Source organism: Amphiura filiformis, chromosome 15 (genome assembly GCF_039555335.1).
Source record: "Amphiura filiformis chromosome 15, Afil_fr2py, whole genome shotgun sequence".
Lineage (NCBI taxonomy): Eukaryota > Metazoa > Echinodermata > Ophiuroidea > Amphilepidida > Amphiuridae > Amphiura > Amphiura filiformis.
Window position 1 is genome coordinate 28,771,722 of NC_092642.1, and position 26,654 is coordinate 28,798,375.

Below are 26,654 nucleotides of genomic sequence, written 5' to 3' on the forward strand. Positions count from 1 at the left end.
GGGGCAAATATTTTCCGATTGAATTTTTAGTAGAAAAGATTGATTTTCATTGTTTTTCAATCTTTTGCTGTCCCAAATTCGGGACAAATCCTTTCCATTTGAAAAAGAAATTGAAAATGTTCACTCTAAAACAGTTTGAAATCTCATTCCAAACTATACTAGTGGATATTCATACATAGTGGTAGATAAAATCAACACTACACTATTTTTCGCATCACCATCTGCTGAAGACGCTAGTCGGACTAGTGAAGCTTAGTGAAAATGTTCCAGGTGAGCGAAAAATAGTGTCGTGTTGAAGTTAAAACTTTAATTCACTCATTCCAAACATATGTCATTTGGCAGTACATTAGGAGTAACACTTGATTAGATAGTGAAATCAGTCTACAAAGAGAGTTAGAATGAAAACAAAAAACATTTCAATCTATTTAGATTGATTCCTATCATCAGTGGTTAAAAGATTGACATATTTTAATCGGCCAATTTAAGAGAGTACACCATGCCCCCAGCCTCGGTTCAAAATACCAGGACAAAATTGGCCAAAAGTGGCAGTTTGCATATTATAGTTCTTTGATCTTGTGTTATTAAGGTCACATTTGTCCTGGCAAAGGCATCAGCAGGACAATTAAATTGGCCCTCCCCCTGGGTCGGTTGCCTGGGTATGCGGCTTGTTATACACACCGCCACCCCCCAAAAAAAAAATCACAAAAGCATGTATAGGAAGTTGAACAAATTTGGGAAGTTTGTTAAAAAATTCTAGATTAGCAGATATGCGAGGTCTGCTTGTTCTCTGTTGACAAGGGGCTGGACAGTCTTCGGCGAACAACTCTTTTCAGTGCCACTACTTTACTTTTCTCTGTTGACAAGGGGCAGACTTCAATGAAGGGGCTTTTTTCAGAACCACCAAAACTTTTACATTAGCAGATACGAGAGGTATGCTTGTTTTCTGTTGACACAGGGCAGTCTTCAGTGAACAGGCTCTTTTCATAGTTATCAGAAGGCAAGGGCAGCCTACATGTCTTATTCTTAGGCACTTTGTCCTGAAGAAGTCAGAGCTACTCTTGACAAAAGCTTGACAGTTCTAAACTTGTCCAATGGTGAACCGGCTAAAAATCTTACTAAATGTTATGAACTCCCACAGCCTATCCCACAATAAATTCATCAGGATCGGTAGTGTTGACAAAGGCAACAGTGTTTGCTGAAATATACACAAGTGAGTGCATTTTCTGGACCAGATACAACAAACCTTGTTTACTGAGATCTTTAAATACCACTGATATCATCCACTAATATTTTAATACTTATCTTTCTCAAAACACACTGAATGCTGATTACATCATTGAAAAAGCTTTAACACACTGTTTTATAATGCGAAGAAACTGTTTTATTTATCACATTTTTACATTTATGTTTGTAAAAGTGTAGAAATTTCCTTGTCTTCAAGAAAGCACAAAGACTTGTCAGGTTGTACAAATACAACTACATTTGTTTTCTTGTTTTTGCATACAGTGTATTTTGCTTGATTGAAAAAGCTTTAACACACTGTTTTATAATGCTAAGAAACTGTTTTATTTATCACATTTTTACATGTATGTTTGTAAAAGTGTAGAAATTTCCTTGTCTTCAAGAAAGCACAAAGACTTGTCAGGTTTGTTTTCTTGTTTTTGCATACAGTGTATTTTGCTTACCCCCCCCCCCCCATTGGTGAGCCATAAAACAACCTTGTTTTATCATTTTTCTTTCCATTTTGTTACAAGACTGCATACATCACCTTTTGGATACTTTTATTGTATTATACAAAAATATCCTCATATTATGATAGTATTGAGCATAATACATTAGGTCATAAAAAAGGGTTTGTCTCAGGGATTTGTGGTGAAATTTGATTTGTTGCGCAGCCCCACGCAATGGGCCTTTTGTTCCTTTCTTCTTAGTTATCCAATAAAATGTTTAAAAAGCAACAACAACAAAATGGGCCAAAAATGTAATACAAAATGAAAATCCTGCATAGCAAATAGCTTTTTGACCAAATGTTTCTGAGACAAACCTTTCCTATAATATATGGCTTAACTACCATCTACCATAATTATAATAATATAGCAAATTACTTTACATTATGGTATGGTATGGTGCCTTTAGAGTGCACACCAGTAAATACAAGTCTCCTACACCCTGGGAGAAAAACATCAGTGTTTCAAATGAGAAAATGTGCAACACAACTTAATTTAATACATTAGAAAAGGCTTAACACTTAAAACCCAACTATTAGGCCCTGATTCATATTCAATCCTCATTTAGGCCTGGGAAATAGATTGTCTGTGAAAAATGAACAGGATCCGACTTTTTATGACGATTTGGCTAAACTTTCAAAATGTGTTACATTTTAGAAACACCAAGCTATTTGTGAGAAGACGTAAGCTGTATATATAGGCTATAGGGTAATCTAGTCGGCATTTTTCTGGAACAAAATGCCGGACTCCGTATATAATTTCTACAATGGATATCTTCATCTGACCTTCGACTTGCAGAAAGGGTAAGTTTTGAAGAACTGAGTCGCTCTGGAGTCAAGAAATAGATGTTTTCCCGGAGCCTGTTTGTACAGAAAGTCAATGGGGGCTATTTACTGGTGTGCACCCTTTACTGACTTATAACAGTTTAAAAATCTCCCCTATTCTCTACCTAAGAGAGTTGTACAGCATTTTTTGATAACAATAGTGAATAACTTATAAACATACATCTGCCATTATCATTATTGGTGATGTTTTTTAAGATTAAACAAAATAAATTATATACAGCATGATTATATCACTGTACAAAATATACAAACAATATGTTACAATACAATGGAATTAATATTCTTGAATACTTCATAAAATTTCATTGATTTCTGATGACTGTCTATTAGTTGATTCATTGGAGCTCACTTAATGATTGGTTCCCATTTCATATAGTTCAGTTCAGTTTTATTTCATCAAATTCCAACTATACAAATAATTACAATGGTTAGGCTATAATTAGCTTTTACAAACACCAGTTAACATGGTGAAAATGATGGTGATGATGCCACTGAAACACAGTGTGTGTTATTGTGGCACCCTTTACATTATGAGAGGAGGTGACCATTTCATTATTCATTATTTGACATGCTTTCTTACGCATGTCACTGGTATAGGGCACTTGAACCTGGATTACTGGTTGCAGACAACATCTTCAAAGGCACCTTGTAACAAATTGACTTGTTACAATAATTATTTGATTTGATACATGAGAAAGTTTTGATGCAAAGTGCCAATTATGGGCCAAAAAAGGCGTACAATTGCAAATTGACTTACTAGCACAAATTGTCCCAATAAATTCCTTTTTGAAGTAGGAAAACTTGAGATCCAGTGTCTCCAAACCCAATAGCCCAGTATCATGAGCTATCATGTATACGCCTGTGTGGCATGTCAGATCAAATTGATGCACACTGGGAAATTGATCTTCGGGTATAACGAAAGGTCTACCCAGTACTCCTACTAGCCCAAAATAGTTAAGTTTGCATGTTTTGCATATTACTCCTGGGTGTGTGCCCTCCGTAAAATAGGATATACACCACTGTAACCAGTTAAAGAAACACTCCGCAGCCACTCTACAGAGTCAGAATGGGTGAATATCATCCAGTTCATCAGCACTCATAAAAGTCATAAAAAGAACTTTCATTCTGCATTTTCACTAGTATTTCAAGTGTTCTAGATTTCACTCTCCAGAGTTTACTTGAATTTCTTCATGAATCTCAGTCTGAGATATGACAATGTCATGAATGCAATAGCTATGATACCAAGTGCCATTTCATTTTGCCAGAATCCCCAGTATGAGTAGTCAATACCTTGTAGGTCTAGGAAGGCATTGCCCTGTAAGCTGAAAAAGTAAAGAGACAAGAAAATAGAGAACAAGTCACAACCATGTATCAATGGGCTATTCCATTTAAATTCCACACTACCCCTATGGAAGATTTAGCTAAAGTCTTCCACAGAGGGAGTATAAGTTTCAAATATAATAGACAATTGGGTAACTTCCATTTGAAATACTCACTCCACTTGTGAAAGATTTAGGTAAAGCCATAATACAGGGGGAGTATGGGTTTCAAAATGATTAATGCTGACCAATTACATTTTAAAAACATACTCCCCCTGTGGAAGATATTTCCAAAATCTTCCACAGGGGTAGTGTGGATTTTAAATGGAATAGCCCAATGTTTACAGATACATAATAATCCCAGACTTTTAATCCCATTTACTGAAGAAACAAATTCCATACATAGGCAAAATATCTATTTCTCAATCATGAGAGCCAACTTGGGTATGCACAGATATTTGCATCGGGCCTACTACGCAAAGACCACATGCTTGCGATGCAAACACAGCTTTTAAGAATTCACGGTTTTAGAATACGCTTGTTGCTAGGCAAGGTCAAGGTTCGGTCATGTAGGTCGAGCGATTGTGTTATTCCATGAAAACCCTTTGAAAAGTACCCTTTATTCAAAAAGATGTCAACGCCACCGTGTTGAAAATAGACCCCTTTTTTTCTTGGACACACATAGCGAACCATGTGGTGAGTCACACCCCCATTTAAAAGGGCATTTCATGATCCACAGCATCATCCCCCCACTTTTCTCAAAAAAAGTTTAATTCGTTTAGCAAAGATATCAAGAAATTTGAATTTTGTTCTGGTATACTAGAACGAAATTACAACACGTTGTCTATGGAGTACAATACAGTATAATACACATACGAGGGGGTATCCAAAAGTTTTGACATCACCCAGAAGGGAAGGAGCTATATCGATGAAATTTTGTCAGTGTAATCACTGGTCCTTATGTACATTATGGTCTAAAAATGGTCTCATAAGTATGTTTACTTTTTTTACAAGTGGCGCTAGATGGGCAGTAGGCGTATAACCTTTTCATGATAAGATCCTCCACTTTCTTGAGTTTCTTCACTGGCCGCATCATCCGAAAGTGATGGACGTCCACTTCTTGGCTCATCTGTGAGGGACATGTGGCCAGTTTGGAAATTTCTTTTTCAAAAAGCAACAGTGCCATATGATGGGCAATCATCACCGTAGATAGCTTTCATTTCATTATAGATTTTCTGAGCATTGTAGGCCTAACTCTTCAAATGCAGGAACTTAAATCATGCTGCGTGCGTCAATTTTCACCATTTTACAGGTTATACGCCTACTGCCCATCTAGCCACTTGTAAAAAAAAAGTAAACATACTTATGAGACCATTTTTGGACCATAATGTACATAAGGACCAGTGATTACACTGACAAAATTTCATCGATATTCGGATATAGCTCCTTCCCTTCTAGGTGATGTCAAAAACTTTTGGATACCCCCTCGTAATTATGCATAACTCGCACATGCAAAATTGGAATTAACTGAAATTTTGGGATCAAGCTGTTTTCGTGGATATCTACTGAAAAAAGAGGATGCTAGGATCATGAAATACCCCTTTAAATAAACTAGCATACTTTTTTTGGAGTATTAAAGTTGGGGGGATGAGACTGTGGGTCATGAAGTGCCCCTTTAAAGTAAAGAAATTCAATTAGTATAAGTTATCTTACCATTGTGGCCCACATGACATGACAGCGGTGTTATTGTCATTACAGAAAAGTCTGTCTTGAAATTCCAAAGTTGTTGATGCCTGTAAATAAATGATCCGGAAATAATATAAGTAATCAGGTACATCATCTAGCTACTAAAAGATTATAGAATTATTAGAAAAGCATAGTAATAAATGTCACATGTTGAGTCCAACAATGTTAAATATATGCAAAATTTTGAAATTTGGAATTGAATCAAAATACTGGGCTTTACTAGTATGTCCAGTATTTTGATTTAATTACTGGACTTACTAGTAGTAAGTCTGGTATTTTGATTCAATTATAAATTTCATGTTACTACAACTGGATGACTGAGATCATTCATCAATATGCAAAAATTGTTGTGATCAAATAGGCTACTATACTTTGGTTCACTTCAAGTTAGGTAGCGCATGACATCAAATGCTTTTTCACGTTTGCGCCACAAGCGTGTCAACAAACTGCCCTTGTATGTGTGTGTGCACACTCTGCATGATTAACTTCATGCAGGGAGAAAAAAATAAGTAAGAATAATTTACTGGGTGGCCAGTGGGCAAACTGGGTAATTTATTTTTTCCATTTCTTGCCCAAAAATAAGGGAAAATAATTGCCACTCAAGATTTTTAAACCATTTTGAATTTTAGCGCACCAAAAGCTCAAATTTTTGATTGATTTGTGCATCTTTACCGTTTTAAAATATGCTGATGTTTTGTGCATAATTTTGACATTTTTTCTAAAACATTGATTTCTCAGAGTTACTGTTGACTACATTGCATGATTTTTGTGACAAGATAACTCAAAAATCAATCTATCAATCAATCAATAGTCCAAAACACACCATGCACCCACCTGATTGTCATGACCAACCGATCGGTCAGTCAGGTGATCAGTTAATCAATCAATTGATCAATCAATCACAAATCACAAAATTAATCAATCTGAAATATTTGGCAAACTCTTTGGATATACATTATGACAGTATGATAACACTGAAGGAAATACACTGAAAGCCTAATTTCCAATAATCATGACAGATTTTTTTGTCACATTTTCTGATTTTTCTCCATGATTTGAGCTATTTTGATAAAATAGCATATCTTAAAAGATTTGAATATTACCTTGAGGCTGTAGCGTATGATACTGAGATACTCTATCCAAGACAACCAGTCAGGAACGGATTCAATGTTAATAAGAAAACCGCCAAACATCTGAAAACAAAGAAATGCAAAATTCAGGTTTATTTCTAATAATACTCCATTTTCTTTATTTACAGAGAGAGAGTTTCATTATTTATTTCAAATTTTCTCAATTGAAAACGATTTAGACCACTTTTTGATGATTTTTTATATACCAACAAAAAAAAAAGCACAGTGATTTATACTATAGTGTGATATGCACAGACATAACGCCTAGATGTTGATCCACAAGCCTCAGCACACTTTACAGGTTGTCACTGACCACTACGGCCCCACATCATTCCATAAACCATTTATTTTTTAACAACAAATCAGGGACTTTGTTGCTTCAAGAGCGAACAGCGCGCGCACACCCTAGACATTCCACAAATGACCATCGCAACCAGGATCAGCTCCCCGAGTTTCATACAAGTTACACCAAGACAATTAGCAGTAAGTCCCTTGTCCAGGGGAATTTCAAGTTAACTCAAAATTTCCACGAGAACGTACTTGGCACCACCAGGGTTCGATCCCGCAACCTCTTGCACCATAGTTGAACGCCTTATCGATTGAGCTTGCTTGACTGCCATGTCAAGTATGTCAAATTTTCTTGAGTCAATGTTAATGATCATAACATTTCTCACATCTCTATATAGATGATCCTTTTTTTGGAAGAGGGCGAGACTTCTGACCCCTCTTTTGATGATACATCTCTCTGTGAAAGACCATTGATTTTGAATTGCTGGCTGCACATTTCATACCCAGTGGCAAACCCAAGGGGAAGCTTCCCCCCTCCCCCATATGAGAAGTCTCACCCTCTGAAAAAGTGACAATAGCCACTCTCCTAACCAGTAGACACACCCCCACCTTGGTCTAATGCCTAGGCAAGAAAAATTGGCTCGAAATACCAGGATACAATTGATCAAAAGCTGTAATGTGCAACTTCAGGCCCGGTTCTAGGGCACAATTGACCTCATTTGAGCCCATCTTAGCATTAATATGACACATTTTTTTGTGATTTAGTCTCGTTAATGTCATTTTAGTCGCGGGTCAGTGGAACAATTCAGAAAGTTCCCCACTGGCTGGGTGGCCCTGCCCCGGTACACCTCTGTACTCTAGCAGTACTTTCTTTTTGTCTTTTTCCTGAATTTATGCGTACTTACCAACTGTACAATAGTTACTATTGCTATCAATGCAATGGCATTGAAGAAAGACCTGGTGTTTGTCCCAATGAAGAAGAATAAACCACATGCAGCATAGGTGGTAAGAAGCAGATTTAATGTGAAGATTACATAGGTCACTCCATCGTTTCGGAAACCTACAAAAGCAACACAAGTGATACATTCAGTGTGGCCAGCGGGTGGACAGGGTGGATGAATTCCAGGGGCCCTGTCATAATTTGTCACAAACTTTTTAATGACATCTCTATAGGAGATATTCAGGGTACCCATTGATCCTCGGCATTAATCAGTCACATCCGAGGAATTGCTTTTCTTATGGGTCCAATCCTCTTTTAGATGTAATTGGGGCGGACTGGTACAGTTCTCTTTTCAAAACTGATTGTAATATACATTTAGGTGACAAAAAAAATTGCCCCCTACCCCCGAAAAAAAATCCTGGTGCTGCCACTGTGAATTATATTAGATTGTACATACCTATCATCCAGTAGGCAATGGTGCAATACAATATTGTTGGAAGGGTTCTCTGTGGTATGAGATCGGCTAATATCTTGGCAAGGAAATATGCTGATGTCCGGTAGTATCCACTTACTGATTCATGTCTATGTGAAGAAAATGCAAAGGTACATCAACATATTAAATTTTATAACCTATAACACTTGATATTCTTTGACTGGTGGATTGGCAAACAATTTTACTATTTACCCAATACTTCACAGCATGGAGAATAGATGTGGTGCATATGACATATCATACCGTAAATATGGCGGACTACTCATTGTATTCAACAAAAGCATGATTGCAATCTATCGCGACAGTTCATCTCACACACACAACAAATGCACTACGATCAAATAGGTTAATGACAACATTTAAATTGAATGGACTGCACTGCGCCATGATTACGGAGAAGGCCAGGACACTGGTTCAAATCCTTTGTTTGGAGCCAATCAATAATTTCACACACAACCTCTATAGCAGTATTCAGACTTTTTATTGTACGTAAAATATTGTATGTAACATATCTATGTTGTTTAATCTATTGCCATTCCATTTCCAGTAATGTTTAAGTTCTAACGAATGTTTGACAATGTAAAATTGATAATATATTTCTACTAGATATTACATGTAACATATTATCGATTTTTCGTCATCAAACATTCGTTACTAGAACATAAACATTATTGGAAATAGAATGGCAATAGATTAAATAACGTAGATATGTTACATACAATATTGTACGTCTAATACTCGGAGTCTGTGGAGCGCTTTAGTTTTTATGCCAATGATTACAAATAGTACTTACATGAATATAACTTGTTCTCCTATGAATGCATCTACAGCTGCATTGTTTAGCATCATTGTGTTCATGGTTAGGAAGAATAGCGCTCCGGTTCTATAAATAAAATGATGATGCAACAATGAAGTACAGATACAACCTCATACACAGCATTGACAGCAAATACAAAAATATTTTTAAAACATTATAAACATACAGGTGTGTAAGTTCATACGTGCAGGTAGTAAACAAGAAGTAAAAAGATTAAAACTTTCAACTGCACCCACTGAGGAAGGAACCAGTTGGTTCTGAAATATTTGGGAAAATAACCTTGTGAGTGCAGTTGAAAGTTTTAATCTTTTTACTTCTCATTATAAACATGTTTTGGTTTTGATCATTGATAACTACAGTGACTGCAATTAATAACATAGGGTTATATATACAGTTTTAAATGTTTTTGTATAATATTTTTGGCAAATATTTTTTCAGAATATTTTGTAATCACTTTAAGGGGGTACTACACCCCTCAATAAATTTGTGACTATTTTTGCATTTTTCTCAAAAACTAATAACACCTTGGTAACAAAAGTTATGTATATTATAGGGGCAAGGAATCCGATTACTACACTGGAATTTCAGTGACCCAAGACAAGCGGTTCGGCACTTGTGATAGAAAATGAGGTACCGCTAGGATGTACCTCATTTCCTATCATATTTACTGAACCGCTTGTCTTGATTCACTGAAATTTCAGTGTAGTAATTGGATTCCTTGCCCCAATAATATACATAACTTTTGTTACCAGTGTAGTATTAGTTTTTGAGAAAAATGCAAAAATAGTCAAAAATTTACCACAGGGGTGTAGTACCCCCTTAATAAATAACATTATTAACTATATCAACCTTCAGAGTGGAATCACATCTGTGATGGAATAATAAATCTGAAAATCGCAGTGTGTCTTCAAAGCACCTGGATGACCACAATATTTGTAAAATATTGTATGCATGATGGTATATCGCTCATTCTACAAAATCCGGTGCCAATCCACTAAAAAATTGAAAAATAAAAGTTGTTCAAAAAAGACCAGCCTTTTGTGTTTTTAAGAGTAAATATATCACTACTTTCAGATGTAAAAAATTGCCAACACCACTTGCATATTTTTCTTTCAGGAAGTCATGATGTTTTTAACACTAAAACTCAATGTAATGTGAGCTACGTTACCGACTACAAAAAGGGCTGGTTTTACTCAATCCAAGGTCATAAAAAGCAAACTAAAGATCACTTGAGTGAAATGTAAAATAGATTTCACCATTTCATAGAAGTTTTGAAGATGCGTAAAGGAGTGTATAACGTAACTCACAGCAACGTAGTTCACTGGTTTTTAATGTGATTTGCGAACGTTAGAACATTATGTCGGTTAATTATAATATAAATGGGGTTCGACCACTGGTAGCTTTCACATATTATTAGGAACTACATGTAATACATGTGCATACTATAGAATCCTGGTAACGTAGCTCACCAATCTTAACATGGTCGGTCGAAATTTCAATGTTTACAACATTTCTATGCCAAAATGCTACAGCATCACGATTTTTACTGTGATTTTTAAAAACCTATGAGTGTTTCCTTTCAAAAACCGCAAATTACATTGATACCTCTGTTTTACTTCTTTCCAATAACGTGTGTTAAAAAGGAGTAACGTAGCTCACAGCGTTTTGGTGGAAAGTGCAATTTATTTTAGAATTACACAAAGACATTTTAATCACTAAAAATAATGTTGATAAACAATATGATGGTGCGTTATCTAATTAAAAACAACAAATATGTAAAGAAATCGCATTTATTCAAAGAAAATATTCAGGGTTAGATGTGACACTTGAGCTGTGGAAACGCATTTTTAGGGATTTTTGAGCCTTTGCAAGGGTTAATCAGGCTGAAGAAAGCATTTAAAGTATGGAAAACTATATATGTCCGTGTAGATCTTGTTCAGTTCTACCAGAAAAACAACATGTTTGATGCCCTAAATGCTCGACAAAGTTTTTGTGGACCAAAGAATGGAAAAAAGGCTATTGGCACCGGATTTTGTAGAATGAGCGATATGCGTACATTTTGCTGATTGGCATTATTTAACTTGCACCGAGTTACATCAAATCAGTCAAAGTTAATTTAATTTTACCAAGTCAGTCTGATAAAAAAATTATATCAAATGGCTTATTTTTGTGTGATACAAGAATATATTGCACTTGATAAAAGAATATTACTAGACTTGTCTTCAACTTGTGCAATATATTTCTATCTCGTGCAATATGTCTTGTATCACATCAAAGCCTTTTTGAATATCGTATAATTATGTTAGAATGTTTAGCAGCAAGTTTTCAAAAATGTATTCGAATGGCATAATCTTGAATGTGTTACAGGATCATAAAAGGCAGCTAAAAACATTTGGTTGGGTAGATTCCTGGAGGGTGCATGTTAACCCCATATTCTGGACTAATGTGGACCTAATGAGCCCCAAACTGACTGATACAAACTATATATAGGAAATAATTATTTTCAATGGTGGTGTAATTGTATGTGACATGATCTGGTCCATGGGGGCCAAAGGTGGCAAATTTGAAACTGAGATAAAGGTGAAATATATGGAGTAAAAAACAATAAAACACATAAGAAAATAGACATCAAAAAACTTCATAACTTTAGAACCAAGTATATGCTAGACCTTTGGTGTTTTCAGTAAATGATATAGCCTATTGTATATATGTATAATGTAATAATTACAGTAACTCAATTTTCAAAAATGCCTCCTTTGGCCCCCATGGACCGGATCGTGTCATGTAATCTTACCTGTCTTGAACAGCATTTGTGGCACTATCATCAAGTTGCCAAAATATGAGGCCACAAAGGAGAGCGAACATGCATGACAATACGGTCTACAGAAAAAGAAGCAACATGCAACAACATTAAAGCCATAATGTACTCCATCTCTTGATATGATTTGGTTAATTTTGCTCTAATTTTAGATTATTAATCTCTACAAATTATAAATCATTATTTTTGTAAAATTATTTTGACACTTTTCAAAATAAAGTCTTTGGAACTTTTCTGAACAATTTGAATATAAAATAAACCTATTATAATAATATAATATATATAAATGTCAAGCAGAACTTTCTAAATTGGACACCTTGGACAAAAAAAGTTATTTGTAATATTTTGGAATCAGGAATGCGCTATTCCAGAAAATAGATGCACACCCCATATAGCATGTATAGGGGATCGAGTTTTGATTTTCGGACTTTTTGTCCAGTCATGATTGTTGGAAATCTGTCTGAAGGCGACAGGAATCAAACAGAAAAAATTTCACAATCAAAAATCCTCAATATGGGAGGCTCATTTTGACAATGCCATGATTTTTTATTCATTTAATTGCATATCCAAGCTTTTTCAGCAACATTAATAAGTGGAATTTGAACTGATTTCAGAAAACAAACATGGAAATCCATACATTTCTTTTATTGAAAAGTTACTCCTTGTGTACTTATTTTCTGGAATAGCCAAATATACTGTGCCATAGTCCAATATAAAGGACGTTATTTATCTGATGATCATGATCCCCCCATGTCACATCTGCAGAGTCTTAGCTAGAATTCTACAAGTGCCTGTCATTTTCACCAAAACTGCCTGTCCAAAATTTAACCCTGAAAACATAAACAAGACTCTGCCCCTTATAGAGGTTCAGTCAGTTCAAATAGCCATGGCTGTAGCCTTTATTTATTTGTCTGGTCTTGTTTTGAGTTCTCAGAACTTATGCCAGCATAATTTTTTTGAATTTAGCAAGTATGTTGCATGCATAACATGCCAGGAGCAAACTTCCTGTCCAATTTGACAGGTGGCTAGCTAACACTCTGCATGCAACTGTAAAGCACAAGAACGCAATAGCAATGTTCTGGCAATGTAATAGCCTACTGCATTTCTACTTAGAGATAAATTTATCATTTATATTAATGGTATTATTTCGCCTTACCTGTCCGAATGACGTCTTGGGATTACGGATGAAATTTTTAAATGCCCTTCTTCCCACAAAACCAAGCTAAATAGAAAAAGAAAAGAAAAACCAATAAGAAGTTGTCTATAAATTATAATATCATTGAATATACACTAGGCTAAGCACATATGCAGGCCTCATCAATGTGAGGTTGGGTATTTTACAGCAATGAGCACCAACTGGCACCAATCAATTAAATGATCATCATGATTGCAGCAATATTCCATGTTTCAAAACATTTTGTTGTTTTGTTTTTGTAAAGGTTGTCATGGTGGATAACCAAAGAGATGCAGATATGAGCCATAACCTAAAATATAGTTACATAATAAGTCCTGAGTATGTTATGTTATACTGTTAGAACATGTGTCACAAAATGTGGACCATTTTAACAAAGCTTGACATCATTCCATTAAACATGTTAACAGCCTGTATAGCTTGTATTGCACTGATAGCATTGGCAAATGCAGGATTTTACAGGATTTGAAAGGACCCCTTTGCCTCCCCCCTGCAACTGATTATGCAATACAACATCCCTAATCTAATGAGAGTTCATCCTCACTTATCCTCCAGGGGGAAATTTTCCATGATAATACAGTAAAACAGGTAGCAGATATGAATGGTTGTGGAATTAATTGATATTACAATTGCTATAATCCTACCTTCCTCGAATCAGTAAAGTAAAATCAAATTTTCAGATTTTCTCAAAAACTGTTTGAAAAGGTATACACTCTTCCAGTTATAGAATAAGATCTAATATAGCTACGAGGGGTATCCAAAAGTTTTTGACATCACCCAGAAGGAAAAGAGCTATATTGATGAAATTTTGTCAGTGTAATCACTGGTCCTCATGTACATTATGGTCCAAAAATGGTCTCCTAAGTATGTATACTTTCTTTACAGGTGGCGCTAGATGGGCAGTAGGCGCATAACCTGCAAGATGGTGAAAATTGAGGCATGCAGCGTGATTAAGTTCCTGCATTTGGAGGGTTAAGCCTACATTGCTCAAAAAATCTAAGATGAAATGAAAGCTATCTATGGTGATGACTGCCCATCATATGGCACTGTTGCTTTTTGAAAAAGGAATTTCCAAACTGGCCACATGTCCCTCACAGATGAGCCAAGAAGTGGACATCAATCATTTACGGATGATGCGGCCACAGTGAAGAAACTCAAGAAAGTGGAGGATCTTATCATGAAAAGGTTATATGCGCCTACTGCCCATCATAGCGCCACCTGTAAAAAAATAAACATACTTATGAGACCATTTTTTGACCATAATGTACATAAGGACCAGTGATTACACTGACAAAATGTCATCAATATAGCTCTTTTCCTTCTGGGCGATGTAAAAAACTTTTGGATACACCCTCGTATGTGCTACAAGATATGTGTCAGTGTCACAGAATATGGGCCATTTTACTGAGCTTCACACCTCAACAGCCACAGGCATTTGTATGGCATCGATATTGAGTCAAAAGGGAAGTACATGTACCTGTTTCAAAAATGAAGTTTGGTAGGTAACTCTCTGCACATTCACATGATCATCACGATTTGATCCTTCTATAGCAGAATTAACCTCTCTTGTCATATCGGAGTAGTACCTGGACTTTTTGAAGCTGTCTTTCAGAGGTGGTACACGTTGCTTCATTTCGGTGCCTGATTTCTTCCCTTTCTCAACATCTCTGCCTGTTTTGAAGAAAAAAAATAGAAGAGTAAACTGGATGAAAGTGTTCCCTCTCATTATAAGCAAGTATTTGAACATCGATGAGTCCTACCTTGTGCATTATTATTCTGTGATGAATCTGCTATGGCTGCCTGATCAGTCAGAATTAATAGGTAAATTTTCACGGGAAAATTTCCTGGACACGTGACATCCATGGGCGCAGACATATTAGCATTATGGAATGTGACCCCGAGCACAGCGGGTGGTCTTCCAATGTATTTGAATAGGAAGAATTCCTTCTTTGATGCAAAATAGGTAACTTGTTGCAAGTTAATAATATTATGGTTTCCGTAGATAAATATTTTTTTCCGTAGGTAGATATTTTTGAAATTACGTTTTGATGATTTTGTGAAGAAATTAAGATTGTATGATATTTAATAAATTTGCAAGATACGAATTTCTATCGAAATTGCAACCAAGAATACTATTCCAATTCAAAATTACTAAGACTTGAATAGCGAGGTCACCGCCGGGAGTCAGAGATCAGGCTTGAGGTCTCACTTACATTGATACCCATTGGTCATGTGTCCCGGGCACGTGTCCAGAAAAGTTTCCTGTGAAAATATACCCATTAATGTTGACTGCTGATTGTGTAGTAAATAAAAATCGGCTGTATTATCATGCCTATGACAGTGAATAACTAAGGTTATATTTAACATGTTGAATGAGTCTTACCTTGTGCATCATTATTCTGTGAGGAATCTGCTATGGCTGCCTGATTGTGTAGTATAGAATCCAAAAAGAAATCAGCTGGATTATCATGGTCTTCACATACATAGCCTACATAGGATTAGCAAGTAATAAAACAAGTCTTAAGTCTTCTTACGAAAGCAACAAACAATAGAAATACACATGAAAATTATGGGCATTTATATAAAACGCTTGCAAGTTTACTTTGCAACCGGAACCAAGTATGATACGAATCTTAAGGTTTTCTGCAATAGCACACTGGTATTTATCAGTCTGGGCAAATTAACACATCTGGAACTGGAACCAAATCTGTACTTCTCTACCTAATCTGGTACTACCGTCTAGTGAATCCCATAAAGCCTCCTCAATTTAAAAGTTTGCCTCAAAGCTCCCGTGGATTGTGGCGAGTTCCACAACATTGTGAAACCAAACGAAAAAGACTTTTCAGACCATCAATGGCAAGCAAATGCCCATTAATGGAATGGTCTACACCAAAATTGATGAAAATGCACCCCAAAAGACAGGTATAAGGTACATCTCCATACACAACTAAAATAAAACAATCCCTCCCAGATTTGAGAGTCACAAGACTGACTGAAGATTCCCATTATCCCATACTCACCATTTGCTCCAAAATATTCCAATGCTTCAGATGATGGTCCATGATACACTGTGCTGCCTTTAGATAACAGATGAAGTTTGTCAAATAAACGATAAATACTATACCGAGGCTGATGAATTGAAAATATGATGGTGCGCCCTCTTTGGGATAATCTATAAATTGACAAAAGAAATGCCATTTGGTTATTTTAAGGTCATGAAGGTCTTAAATTATAAACAAAGTAAAACCAGTCCATCTCAACACATATCCAGCAAACACTAAATGCTATTGACATCTTTTTACAAAAGGATGGACAAAGTTACCAGAAAATGTTTAAATGTCAGGTTATATAAAGGGTATACAGGCGAGTTATTCAGAGTTATACAGAACTTCAGCAAATTTCTTGGTGAGCTAGAAAGGATAATGAAACATGTAAATATAAATTATTGAAGCTTAAAGGAGGATTTCGTGATCCTAGCATCCTCTTTTTATGACATTTTTCAGTAGATATCCACGAAAAAGGCTTATTTCCAAAATTTCAGTTGATTCCTATTTTGCGTTTGCGAGTTATGCATGATTATGTGTATTAAACTGCTCCATAGACAATGTGTTATAATTTCATTCTGGTGCACCAGAACGAAATTCAAATTTGGCGATATTTTTGCTAAACTAATTAATCTGCAAGAAATATTTGGTACATAAACATTATGTAGCCAGAGGTATCCAGTGGTGTAAAAATCTCAACTTTTTTTTGGGAAAAGTGGGGGATGAGGCTGTGGATCACAGAAATGCCCCTTTAAATTGTCAAATATGGTTTAAATTGGAACAAATTCACACAAAGCGCACCTAAGTTTTCTTTTTTAAAAGCTCAAATGGTCAAATATGAGATTAATTTCGTCAAAATCACATGCACACATGATGCGGGGGCACCCTACCCATATAAAAAGAGTTGTATACACTACTGGTATATGGGTATAATTTTAAAACATCTGCTTTTTGTATTGGGGGTTAAGTCCAATAAAATAAATAATCCTCTTCTTTTGCCTGTTATTATGGTCTAAAATACCACTGTTGTTTCTCTGACAAAAAGCAGTATAATAGCAAAGGTAAAAGCAAATTTTATGCCGAGCTCCACATCCCAATAAATAGTATGCGCAAATTACCATTCTCTGGCTAGGACATATTGTGGTAATGGGGTAAACAGTGTTATAATATATCCCCAGAATCGTAACCATGGTAACTCTAAGCTATATCCCCAGAATCGTAACCATGGTAACTCCAAGCTCCATCCTAGTTTGTTCAGTCTGAATGACGTATACGATTAATGGAAACATGCTGATAGACAGAATAATGAATGTATGTGGGGAATCCCAAGAAGGTCAAGATCCAATGTTATTGTTTCCACATCTCTGTCAGAGTTCTTTTAAAATCTTAACCTTGATTTGAAGTATATTTCTTATTCAACTACATTAAACTATATTTCTCAGTCCAATTTCACCTTTCTTTAAAATAAATTTTTTTTGACCATGTTTACCCCCCGTTCCTTCCATATTGTCATCTTTACACAAAATGATCGAGCATTACAATTATTAGAGCGTATTTGCAAAGTCCCGGTTAATTAATATGCAAAGTTTAAGTCGCAACTAGTGGCGTAAATTTGACATGGGGGGATGGAATTGGAAAAAAATTGGAGTACAGTAAATCCAGCACCTTTTGGCAACAAAATAAGTTTATGGTACAAATGTGTGCGAAGTGCTCGAAAATTTTCTTTCCCCTCTTCTCTTCTCTCCCCCTCCCTTTTCTCTCTTTTCTTCTCTTTTTGTTTTTCAATAGCAATACTTCAGAAATAGGGTATTTAATTTGATGCAAATAATTCCTTAGGGTATCAGACCAAAAGCAAAAGGTGTTATTCAAGGTGTATTTTGTAATTGGACAATTGATAATTACTTGTTTATGGTATGAAAAGCAGTAAATAGGCCCCTACTTTAAACTAATTTATCTTCAATCATGCATGTTTGAGCTTTCAAAACCCCAAAGACCCTGCCAAATTCGCCTAACATTTTCAATCAAAGCCATGATTGGATGTTATAGGTTCATAACCTTTTGAAACGAATAATTTTATAAGTTCCAAATATCCTATTTGCATGTAATCCATTTCCTATGTTTGTTTCCTACGCTTTACTTTTATCAAAATATAAGACTGCATGGATGTTTATTCCAAATTCTTCTCACGGCATCCCATCCCACTCAGGCACTCATCCAAAAAGTCCCTTAAAAAATGTTGTTTAAAAATCCAAATTTTCCCTATAACTTTCACTAGAAATCAATTCCTTCTTTCTCTCTGCCTGTATACCAGAGGGCACACTATATATATTTTTAACTCTCTAAATGTAAAAGAGTGAAAAACTCACTTCCCAAAAAGAGTGATTCACTTATAAGCAGTGTTGGAGGACTCGGGACTCGGACTCGGACTCGAGTCCGGACTCGAGTCCTTTTTTCAAGGACTCGGACTCGGACTTGGACTCGGAAGCTAAGGACTCGGACTCGGACTCTGACTTGGACCCCAAGGACTCGGGGACTCGGCTTCGAGTCCTCCTGGAGTCCGGCAAAATAGGGTCTTTTTAGGTCTTTTATTTTTGTTCATTGTAAACTTCTTCTTATGCTTGATCAATGATCACATGATTAATTTAAGTAATTTTGCATGCAAATAAATTCAGTTTGTAAATAAAAGTACAACCAAAAAGCAAGATTGCTTTCAGTTAGCCTATATCTTAAATTAGTTAAATGGATTTTAATCATAATCGTTTGTTTTGACATGACTGCTTTGTTAGACGCAAGTCTAGAATGTACATAAATAATAATATCCTGGGACACTCAAGTTAAATTTTGGTAGGGGTCGGGTGGGCGGTGCCGAACTTTGGGAACTAAGAACTGATTTGGGGGCAAAATAGGAGCTAATAGGGGCGGGTAATAGGGGCTTGATGAACTGAAATTTCAACATTTTTGTGGAGGTATGTGAACTGAAATTAGGCCAAATTATAGGCTTTATTGGAGCTAACAAATTCAAAATGTTTCCAAATTTGAGCTAAAGAGCTACAATTTAGCGTTAGGCTCAATGAATGATTGTAAATGGGTCTTATGGAACTGCCGGAGAGCCTGAAAAAGGGACCATTGACCGCCGCACATACCCGTACGACCTTTACATATGAGTGTCCCCCACCCCCGGAATAATACTGCATAGGACTACAGCCAGATGCAACACCCCTAAGTTTGGCACCTGAAGTTTGGTAGTGACGTAATATTTTGATTGTCATATTGCATCTTTTGCCTCTTTAAAACACAAGCCTAATAAGTTACTGTGAGCCTGTGATTGTACTCTGTTTCCAAGGTATACATACCTAAGGGGCTGCGTAAAAATTATGACGTCATGGGGAAGGTAAAATTGGGGGTAAGAATTTGTTGGCCGATCGAGAGGGAGGGTGGAAGCAATTTTTGGTAAACCGAGAGGGGGGAACAATCAATTTTTGGCACATATGGGACACCTTTCAAATAAAACGCTCTAAGGCTTAGAAAACAGTACGGAAACCCTTACATTTATATGCAAATTTCCCTGCTCACTGCGCTCGATAATAGTCTCAGATGGAAGTATATAATTTATATACCTCCATGCATAGACCTATAGGCCTATCTAAACCATATAAGGTTTGTAAATTGGGATCCCAAAAAATGGCATGAGCAAAGGGGGGTGCAAAGATTTTTAGCATGCCGGGGGGGAAGCGATTTTAGCAGGCCGAGAGGATAAGCATTTTTGCAATTTCACCCCTCCTTGGGCTCCGCATTATTATTGCACAGCCCCAAAACAATACTAGGCATGCTAGGTGGGACTAGCAAATTATGTATTTACAAGAAAATATTATAGAACTAAAATTCTGGTTAAGTATAGGCCTACGTTGATAAAGAATTGGTGAAAACCCCGGGGCTTGAATTTGATACATAAGGACTCGGACTCGGACTCGGACTCGAACATTGAGGACTCGGACTCGGACTCGGACATAAAAAATTGACAGGGACTTGGACTCGGACTTGGACTCGGACACCAAGGACTCGGACTCGGACGACGAGGACTCGACTACAACACTGCTTATAAGACCACTCAAAAAAGAGTGAAATGTGTTATTTAACTTTAAAACCACTCTAAAATGAGTGAAAACCATTCTAAAAGAGTGAATTTTAACTCTGTCAAGGAGTTAAATGAAGGACAACTCTAAAAATGTGTTGTCCTTCATTTAACTCCTTGAATGAGTTGAAATTCGCTCTATTAGAGTGGTTTTCACTCTTTTTTGAGTGGTTTTAAAGTTAAAAAACACATTTCACTCTTTTTTGAGTGGTTTTGTAAGTGAATCACTCTTTTGGGGAGTGAGTTTTTCACTCTTTTACATTTAGAGACTCCAACCAAACTTGGGTACTTCCCCCAGGGACCCCTGCACACACACAAATAAACACACATTCCTTGCTAAACCCTAACTAAACAGTTAGTCATCCACAAATAATGTGTGTACACTGCTAGGATATTTTGGTTCAACAATATATACTAAGAGATAAACTCTTGAGTTTAGAAAATGTGTTCAAAGCACAAAAATTATATTTTTACAACAAAATAGTACCCGTAGTAGTACTACCAAAGCACAATAACTTTTGAAATTGGGTCAACTTTATAGGGCTACTGTCATGTGTGAAAAGTGCAAGAATGAAATAACATTTTTGCACCAAATTTGTAATCCAAGAGCATATGCAGGGTGTCCCAGAAAAATTACTGAGTGAATAAAATAAAGCCTCCATTCCTCCGCGATACGGAAAACGGGAAAAAATCACGGAAATTGGAATTTGAGCACGGAAAATCGAAAATGAAAAATTCTGAAAAAGTAAGCTTAAAATTGACAGAAAAGTAAGAATTTTCTTGAAAAAATATTTAAAACTATCCAAAAATTTGTCAAACATGAAATAGCTGAACTAAAAAATACAATTTCCAAGCATAACATTAACAACTCACTTTAAATCACCCAATACAACCCCTTGTCTCAGTACATTTGCGCTGTTGATGTTGCATCACATGGTTGGAAAATAACTGGGCCAGGTCGATCATGACAGCTCATGACCGCAAACACTACACTGTACATGTACATTGTACATGTGCTGTACTGGTTTACTGTGCGAGCGTACCGTGCTTTACGTATGACCTCCTCGTGGCGCATATAATTAGCAGTGATATACTTCAATGGCGATGTTGAAGGTCGGCTTCAGTAAGGTAGGACAAATAACTAACAAGTTCATGTTGTCATTTTGCTTTGTAAGGTGTTTTTATAGGGATTTATGAGTAAAACGGAAAATCACGGAAAATGGCAAAATTGCAAAACGGAATTTTGATTTTGTAAAACGGAGAAATGGAGGCTTTAGAATAAAATTGAACGTAACTCGAGAAATAGACATCAGAATCCAAACATTTTAAATGTAGCGCATAGCCTATTTTATTGCGCATCACATATGATAATTTTATTTGATTGACTGGTTGCGAAGAAATTAACGATTACACAATGCACGCATTAATGCAGTTCATTCCAAGTTTGATCAAAAGCGCTTTTTTCATACTCGCTCGCTGCTTCCTAAAGTTTGTTTATCTCATTAAATTTAGTCCAAATTATCTATTTTATAATCCGACGGTGTTATGTTATTCATACTTTCACTGAAGATGATTATCAGTTTGTCCGAGAAAACTTTGATTTCTGTAATTGGAAGCTTCCCATCTTTAATTCTTTAGGTTGTGCAAGTATGTTATATTTTAACTTTCCGAAGAACATTTGAGCCAGGAATGACAATGATCAAGTGCTTACAGCTTGTGTGGTTTTTGAAAGCATGCAACATTAATGTTGAAGTTTTAAAAGATTTAAACTTTGCATTACAATATCTTGGAAATATTCTAACAACATTAATGTGTGTGAGATTTTTTTAAGCCAGCTGGAATAGTTCTGTATGCTACATTTGTATCAACATTAACGCAAACAAATATTTACAAGTACCGAGCATCATCTTACTTGCAAGCTATCATTTTCAATATCGTGTAGGTTTTCAAATTTGAACAAAACCTAATAAAAGTTTTGCAAGAAACATATTTTTTTTAAAGAATGAAAAGGAGTTCACAGAACAAAATATATAGCCCAGTTAACCACTAGTGCGCATTGTGTTGAATGATTTTTCTTTCAAACTTGGAATGAAGTGAATTGACGCATGCGTTATGTAATCGCTCATTTCTCTGCAATCAGTCAAACGATTCCAGTAAAATTGGCGTATTATAAGATGTAGAATGAGATGGGCTACACGCTGATGTTTAGATTTTTGATGTCTATTTCTGGACTTACGTTCAAATTCATTCGCCCAGTATTTTTTTCTGGGACACCCTGTACACTCCTGCTGAAGGTCCACCTGACCGGTGCTTGGATTTATGCACAAAGATCTAGCTTGTTTCAATTTTGATTAATATACAAGACATTTTGATCAGAATTGAACAACTTTTAAGCATTTCAATTCTTAGTTTTTACCTTTTCTACTTTATGTCACACAACCTTTTTAATATCTAACCAACATACACTATGAACCTGCAACCGACTAGAGTACTATTTATAATGACCAAGATTAATGACATACCTGGTATAGAATTGGCCTGAACTAAAAATGCATGCTTGATTGAAGCTGAACTCAAATGAGCAGAAAGAATCCACTGAGCTTATTCTGCATGACAGTGTCAGAATAAAACAAGTTATCAGGTCCCTGGTGCTATTTACACAATGCTTTCCAATCCAGATCGATTTGGATCTAGACTTGCTTTAGGCCCCACGGTTCAGGCTTGGTGAAAAACAAGGTCTACCCTGTGGAACAATATTGCCTCCATCTTGTCCCCCTGTGGGATAATGCCCACTGTGATATTTGAGATTTTGAGGCCTTTTTTTAAATCATTTTTGTCAAATTTTGCTCAGGAAATCCAGTAAAGCCATTTGCACCCTGCAGCCCGCCCTGCGGCCCTCTCTGGAAAAATCTTGGCAACGCCACTGCTACAATAATATTTGTTATTTTACTTTATTATTCCCAAATTTGTTTCTTGAAATAATAAAAATAATAATAGACATAGATGAGAATGGTTATTTTTTTAATATGTCATTCTAGGTTCTGGGAAATAAGTAGGAACATTAGACCTTGAATATGATAGGGATACAATATTTTACAGAGAATCTTGCTTTGTTCCACAACCAACCAGCCAGGTCTATTGGACAGGTGGTGTGGACAAGCAACAATTTCACACCCGATTCACACACAGAGCATTTGATTTTCATGTCAATAGCATTAAGGTTATACGATGTATTGTTGGTCGAAGCAGCAGAAAAAAAGTAGTTCACAGCATCTTGCGAATGGTAGTGAGCTTTAGCAAAAATTGCATTGCTCAATTCATAGCGAGCATGTAGAAGAATTCAAATATCACAGATATACTTTTGTAGGACCTGTGGTTCTTGAGTTATGTCGTACAGAGGGCTGAAACAACAACACTTTTGTAAAAGCGTACATAACTCATTAACAACAATAAATTAAGCAAGTTTTCAAAGTATATGATTTGTAGAATGAACTTTTGCAAAACACCAAAGTGTTATTTTTAATAATATATTGATTCAGATAATGATAATCGATTTTTTTTTTGGCTGCTTTGACCAACAATACCTCGTATACCCTTAAAACCCGCAATATGGTAGCCCAAAGGGTGAATTTTGAAGATTACCCCAACCACTTGTCTATCCTGGGGTCTGTCCATAACAAACCAACAGTTCCACTGAAACCAATGGTTTAAGGTTAAATGCAATTGATTTTCAAGGCTTGGTTCCAGAGGGCGTAAGTTAATAATGGAAACAGCCATGCAGAAAAGAATGAACTCACGCATACAATAGTGTATCAATCTGAACTAGGGCCACGGACAAACCGCGGCTCGTGGGTCCTCCTATGGGTTGCGGGGATAGGGAAGGGGAGCCCATATGATAGGACCATATGGGTTGATGGGGGGGGGGGTGATTGTGGGCAGCCGTTTTCGGCAATTTTCCTTTGGATTTTCTAAATTTTCAATTTTTAAAATTATCCTGGATGATATCTGTCGTGAAATAAATCAATGCTTCTATAGGCTATAATAGGCCTAGTATACTTATTTATACCCTGATTATGCAATATATAGGCCTACAACAATAACTACAACAACAAAACCAACAACCAATATTTTGTTAATCTAATTTGTAAAAATATATTCATATAGGCCGCGCCTATTAGACTAGTATAGCCTAAAAATTCCTGAATTATATAATGAAAAAAAAAAACAGGGCAAAAACAATCAATCGCTGCAGTCAGAAAGAAAAGAAACGAACAAGAAAAAAGAACACAAAGTGAAATAAAAATAAAATAAAATAGATGGAATGGACCACATAGGGACTCGAACACGTACCAAAGTTTTCCAGCTCAAAACTATAGTATTATAGAGTCGAACGTTAGTTCGGCGCGCTAACCGATTGAGCTACTGAGTGACCTGTGAAATCGATTGATCTCAAACTGACTATTATGGAATAGTGCATACCAGGCTCTTATGATAAACAATCTCATCACCGCTGTAAATGTCGGAGGTATCGATGGCGAAAAACCTCGATTTTGCAAAAGTAGCTTAAATTTGGAGTGAAATTCAAATGGGAAAGGAATCGACATACTTTTGAGAAATAATGTAGGGAGTTAGAAATCAAAATTAACGTTCCACTCTCCAGATATCGATAATGTAACATAACAGTGTTTTGTGGTACAAGATTCTCGAAAATTGTTCCCAAAAACGGGCTAATACAATTTAATCGGTACTGTATTTTGTTCTTCCCCATGGCAACATTATTTCTTTGGTCGATTTGTAGTACAATACAAAAAAGGAGAAAACAATCACTCGGCGTGGTTTTATACAGAGCGAATATTTAAAAAAACCTGCATGGAACGTGTTTTTGATCTTGTGAACATGGTGCGTAAAAAATGATTTAAACGAAGGATTTTCAAACGGATTCTAAAAATGTGTATAAACACACAAAAATAATGTTAAGATACATCCATGCACCAACATTTGACTCACTGCGATATTTGATTGCTGAGAAACGCGGTTTTAGAGAACAACTTTATACGTCTTTTATCGTTTTTTTATCGTTTCTTCGTGTAACCTTAAGAGGTGACTTCTTGACTATTTGACCTGGGTCAGTCATGCCCATAAAACGGTGGTTTTTTTTGTTGCCTATGTATACTTAGTAATTTTGGTATGGATCAGGATAGGATGAATTAAACTGGATCAAAACAATACACACTGAAAGACCATCAAAACAAGATTGTGTATAGAAAGGGCATTGGCTCTACCAAACTTCAACTTTATTCAAATATTTCAGTTTGCCACCATTAAGTCAGTTTTGAAAAGACACTATTTTCAGTACAAAACAAAAGGAACTTGACAACTTGCCTGCATGCTCCATACACATGTACGTGCACAAATGCATGTCTCTACCTCCCATTATGGCAAACAGGCAAAATGCACTATATTTGAATTCACACGTACAATTGGTTCAGTTGAATATGAAATATCTCAATATTATGATAACCTGATAACACCTGTACATTGCAATATTGCTTCTGTTTAATGCACATACTAAGAAGAGATCTTTTTCACACTGAAATATGCCATTTGTTTGAAATTCATAACCTCATTAATAAACGCGATGCGTGTGATCCAATCATATTTTTATTTTGTGAAAACGCTTGAACGCATAAATCGAGGTCATTAATATCTCACAATTGACCGCAAAATGCGTAATTGTTCCAATGTCACACACAATTAACTTAGGCCCCTGGGCTTAGGCCCTGTGTGTACTTGGGCCATCCAGTTACACAATCAGAACTTTTTAGGGGGGTGTCAAAGGGGACAAGACAATTTCAAGGGGGGAAGTATAATATCATGGTGGTCAAGTTCAATTTAAAATGCTCTCCATGCTAGCCATAGCCTTCAACATAAAAAGTTTTGAGATATTTTCTCAAAATATCAAGTTCTATCTCAAGAGCCTCTGAACCAATACTATAGGCTTGTTTGTACTCATTTTAATGCATTATTCATGCTGATTCCAAATATGGTCATGAAAATGTACAATTCTGAAATGTTTTTTGTTAAAAAAATTGAAACTTGTTGTCTGCAGTCGCTGCCCGCATGGAGAAAGTTAAGTTCAGAATACCAGGACTTACAAAATGGG

General features: G+C 36.1%; 1 protein-coding gene across 4 annotated transcripts in view; it reads right to left on the reverse strand.

Moving 5' to 3' along the window:
- Positions 1-1,760: 1,760 nt before the first annotated feature.
- The window catches only part of LOC140171458 (broad substrate specificity ATP-binding cassette transporter ABCG2-like), a 47,174-nt gene continuing 22,280 nt past the window's right edge, over positions 1,761-26,654 (reverse strand). For all 4 annotated transcript variants that reach the window (XM_072194728.1, XM_072194727.1, XM_072194725.1 and 1 more), the window contains 11 exons: positions 16,336-16,487; positions 15,699-15,803; positions 14,793-14,986; positions 13,280-13,345; positions 12,100-12,185; positions 9,282-9,371; positions 8,453-8,577; positions 7,961-8,115; positions 6,741-6,830; positions 5,605-5,684; positions 1,761-3,894 (listed from right to left, as the gene is read on the reverse strand). In XM_072194728.1, coding sequence (XP_072050829.1) covers positions 3,747-3,894; positions 5,605-5,684; positions 6,741-6,830; positions 7,961-8,115; positions 8,453-8,577; positions 9,282-9,371; positions 12,100-12,185; positions 13,280-13,345; positions 14,793-14,986; positions 15,699-15,803; positions 16,336-16,487 — 1,291 coding nt within the window. In that variant the 3' untranslated portion in view covers positions 1,761-3,746. The remainder of the gene's footprint in view (positions 3,895-5,604; positions 5,685-6,740; positions 6,831-7,960; positions 8,116-8,452; positions 8,578-9,281; positions 9,372-12,099; positions 12,186-13,279; positions 13,346-14,792; positions 14,987-15,698; positions 15,804-16,335; positions 16,488-26,654) is intronic.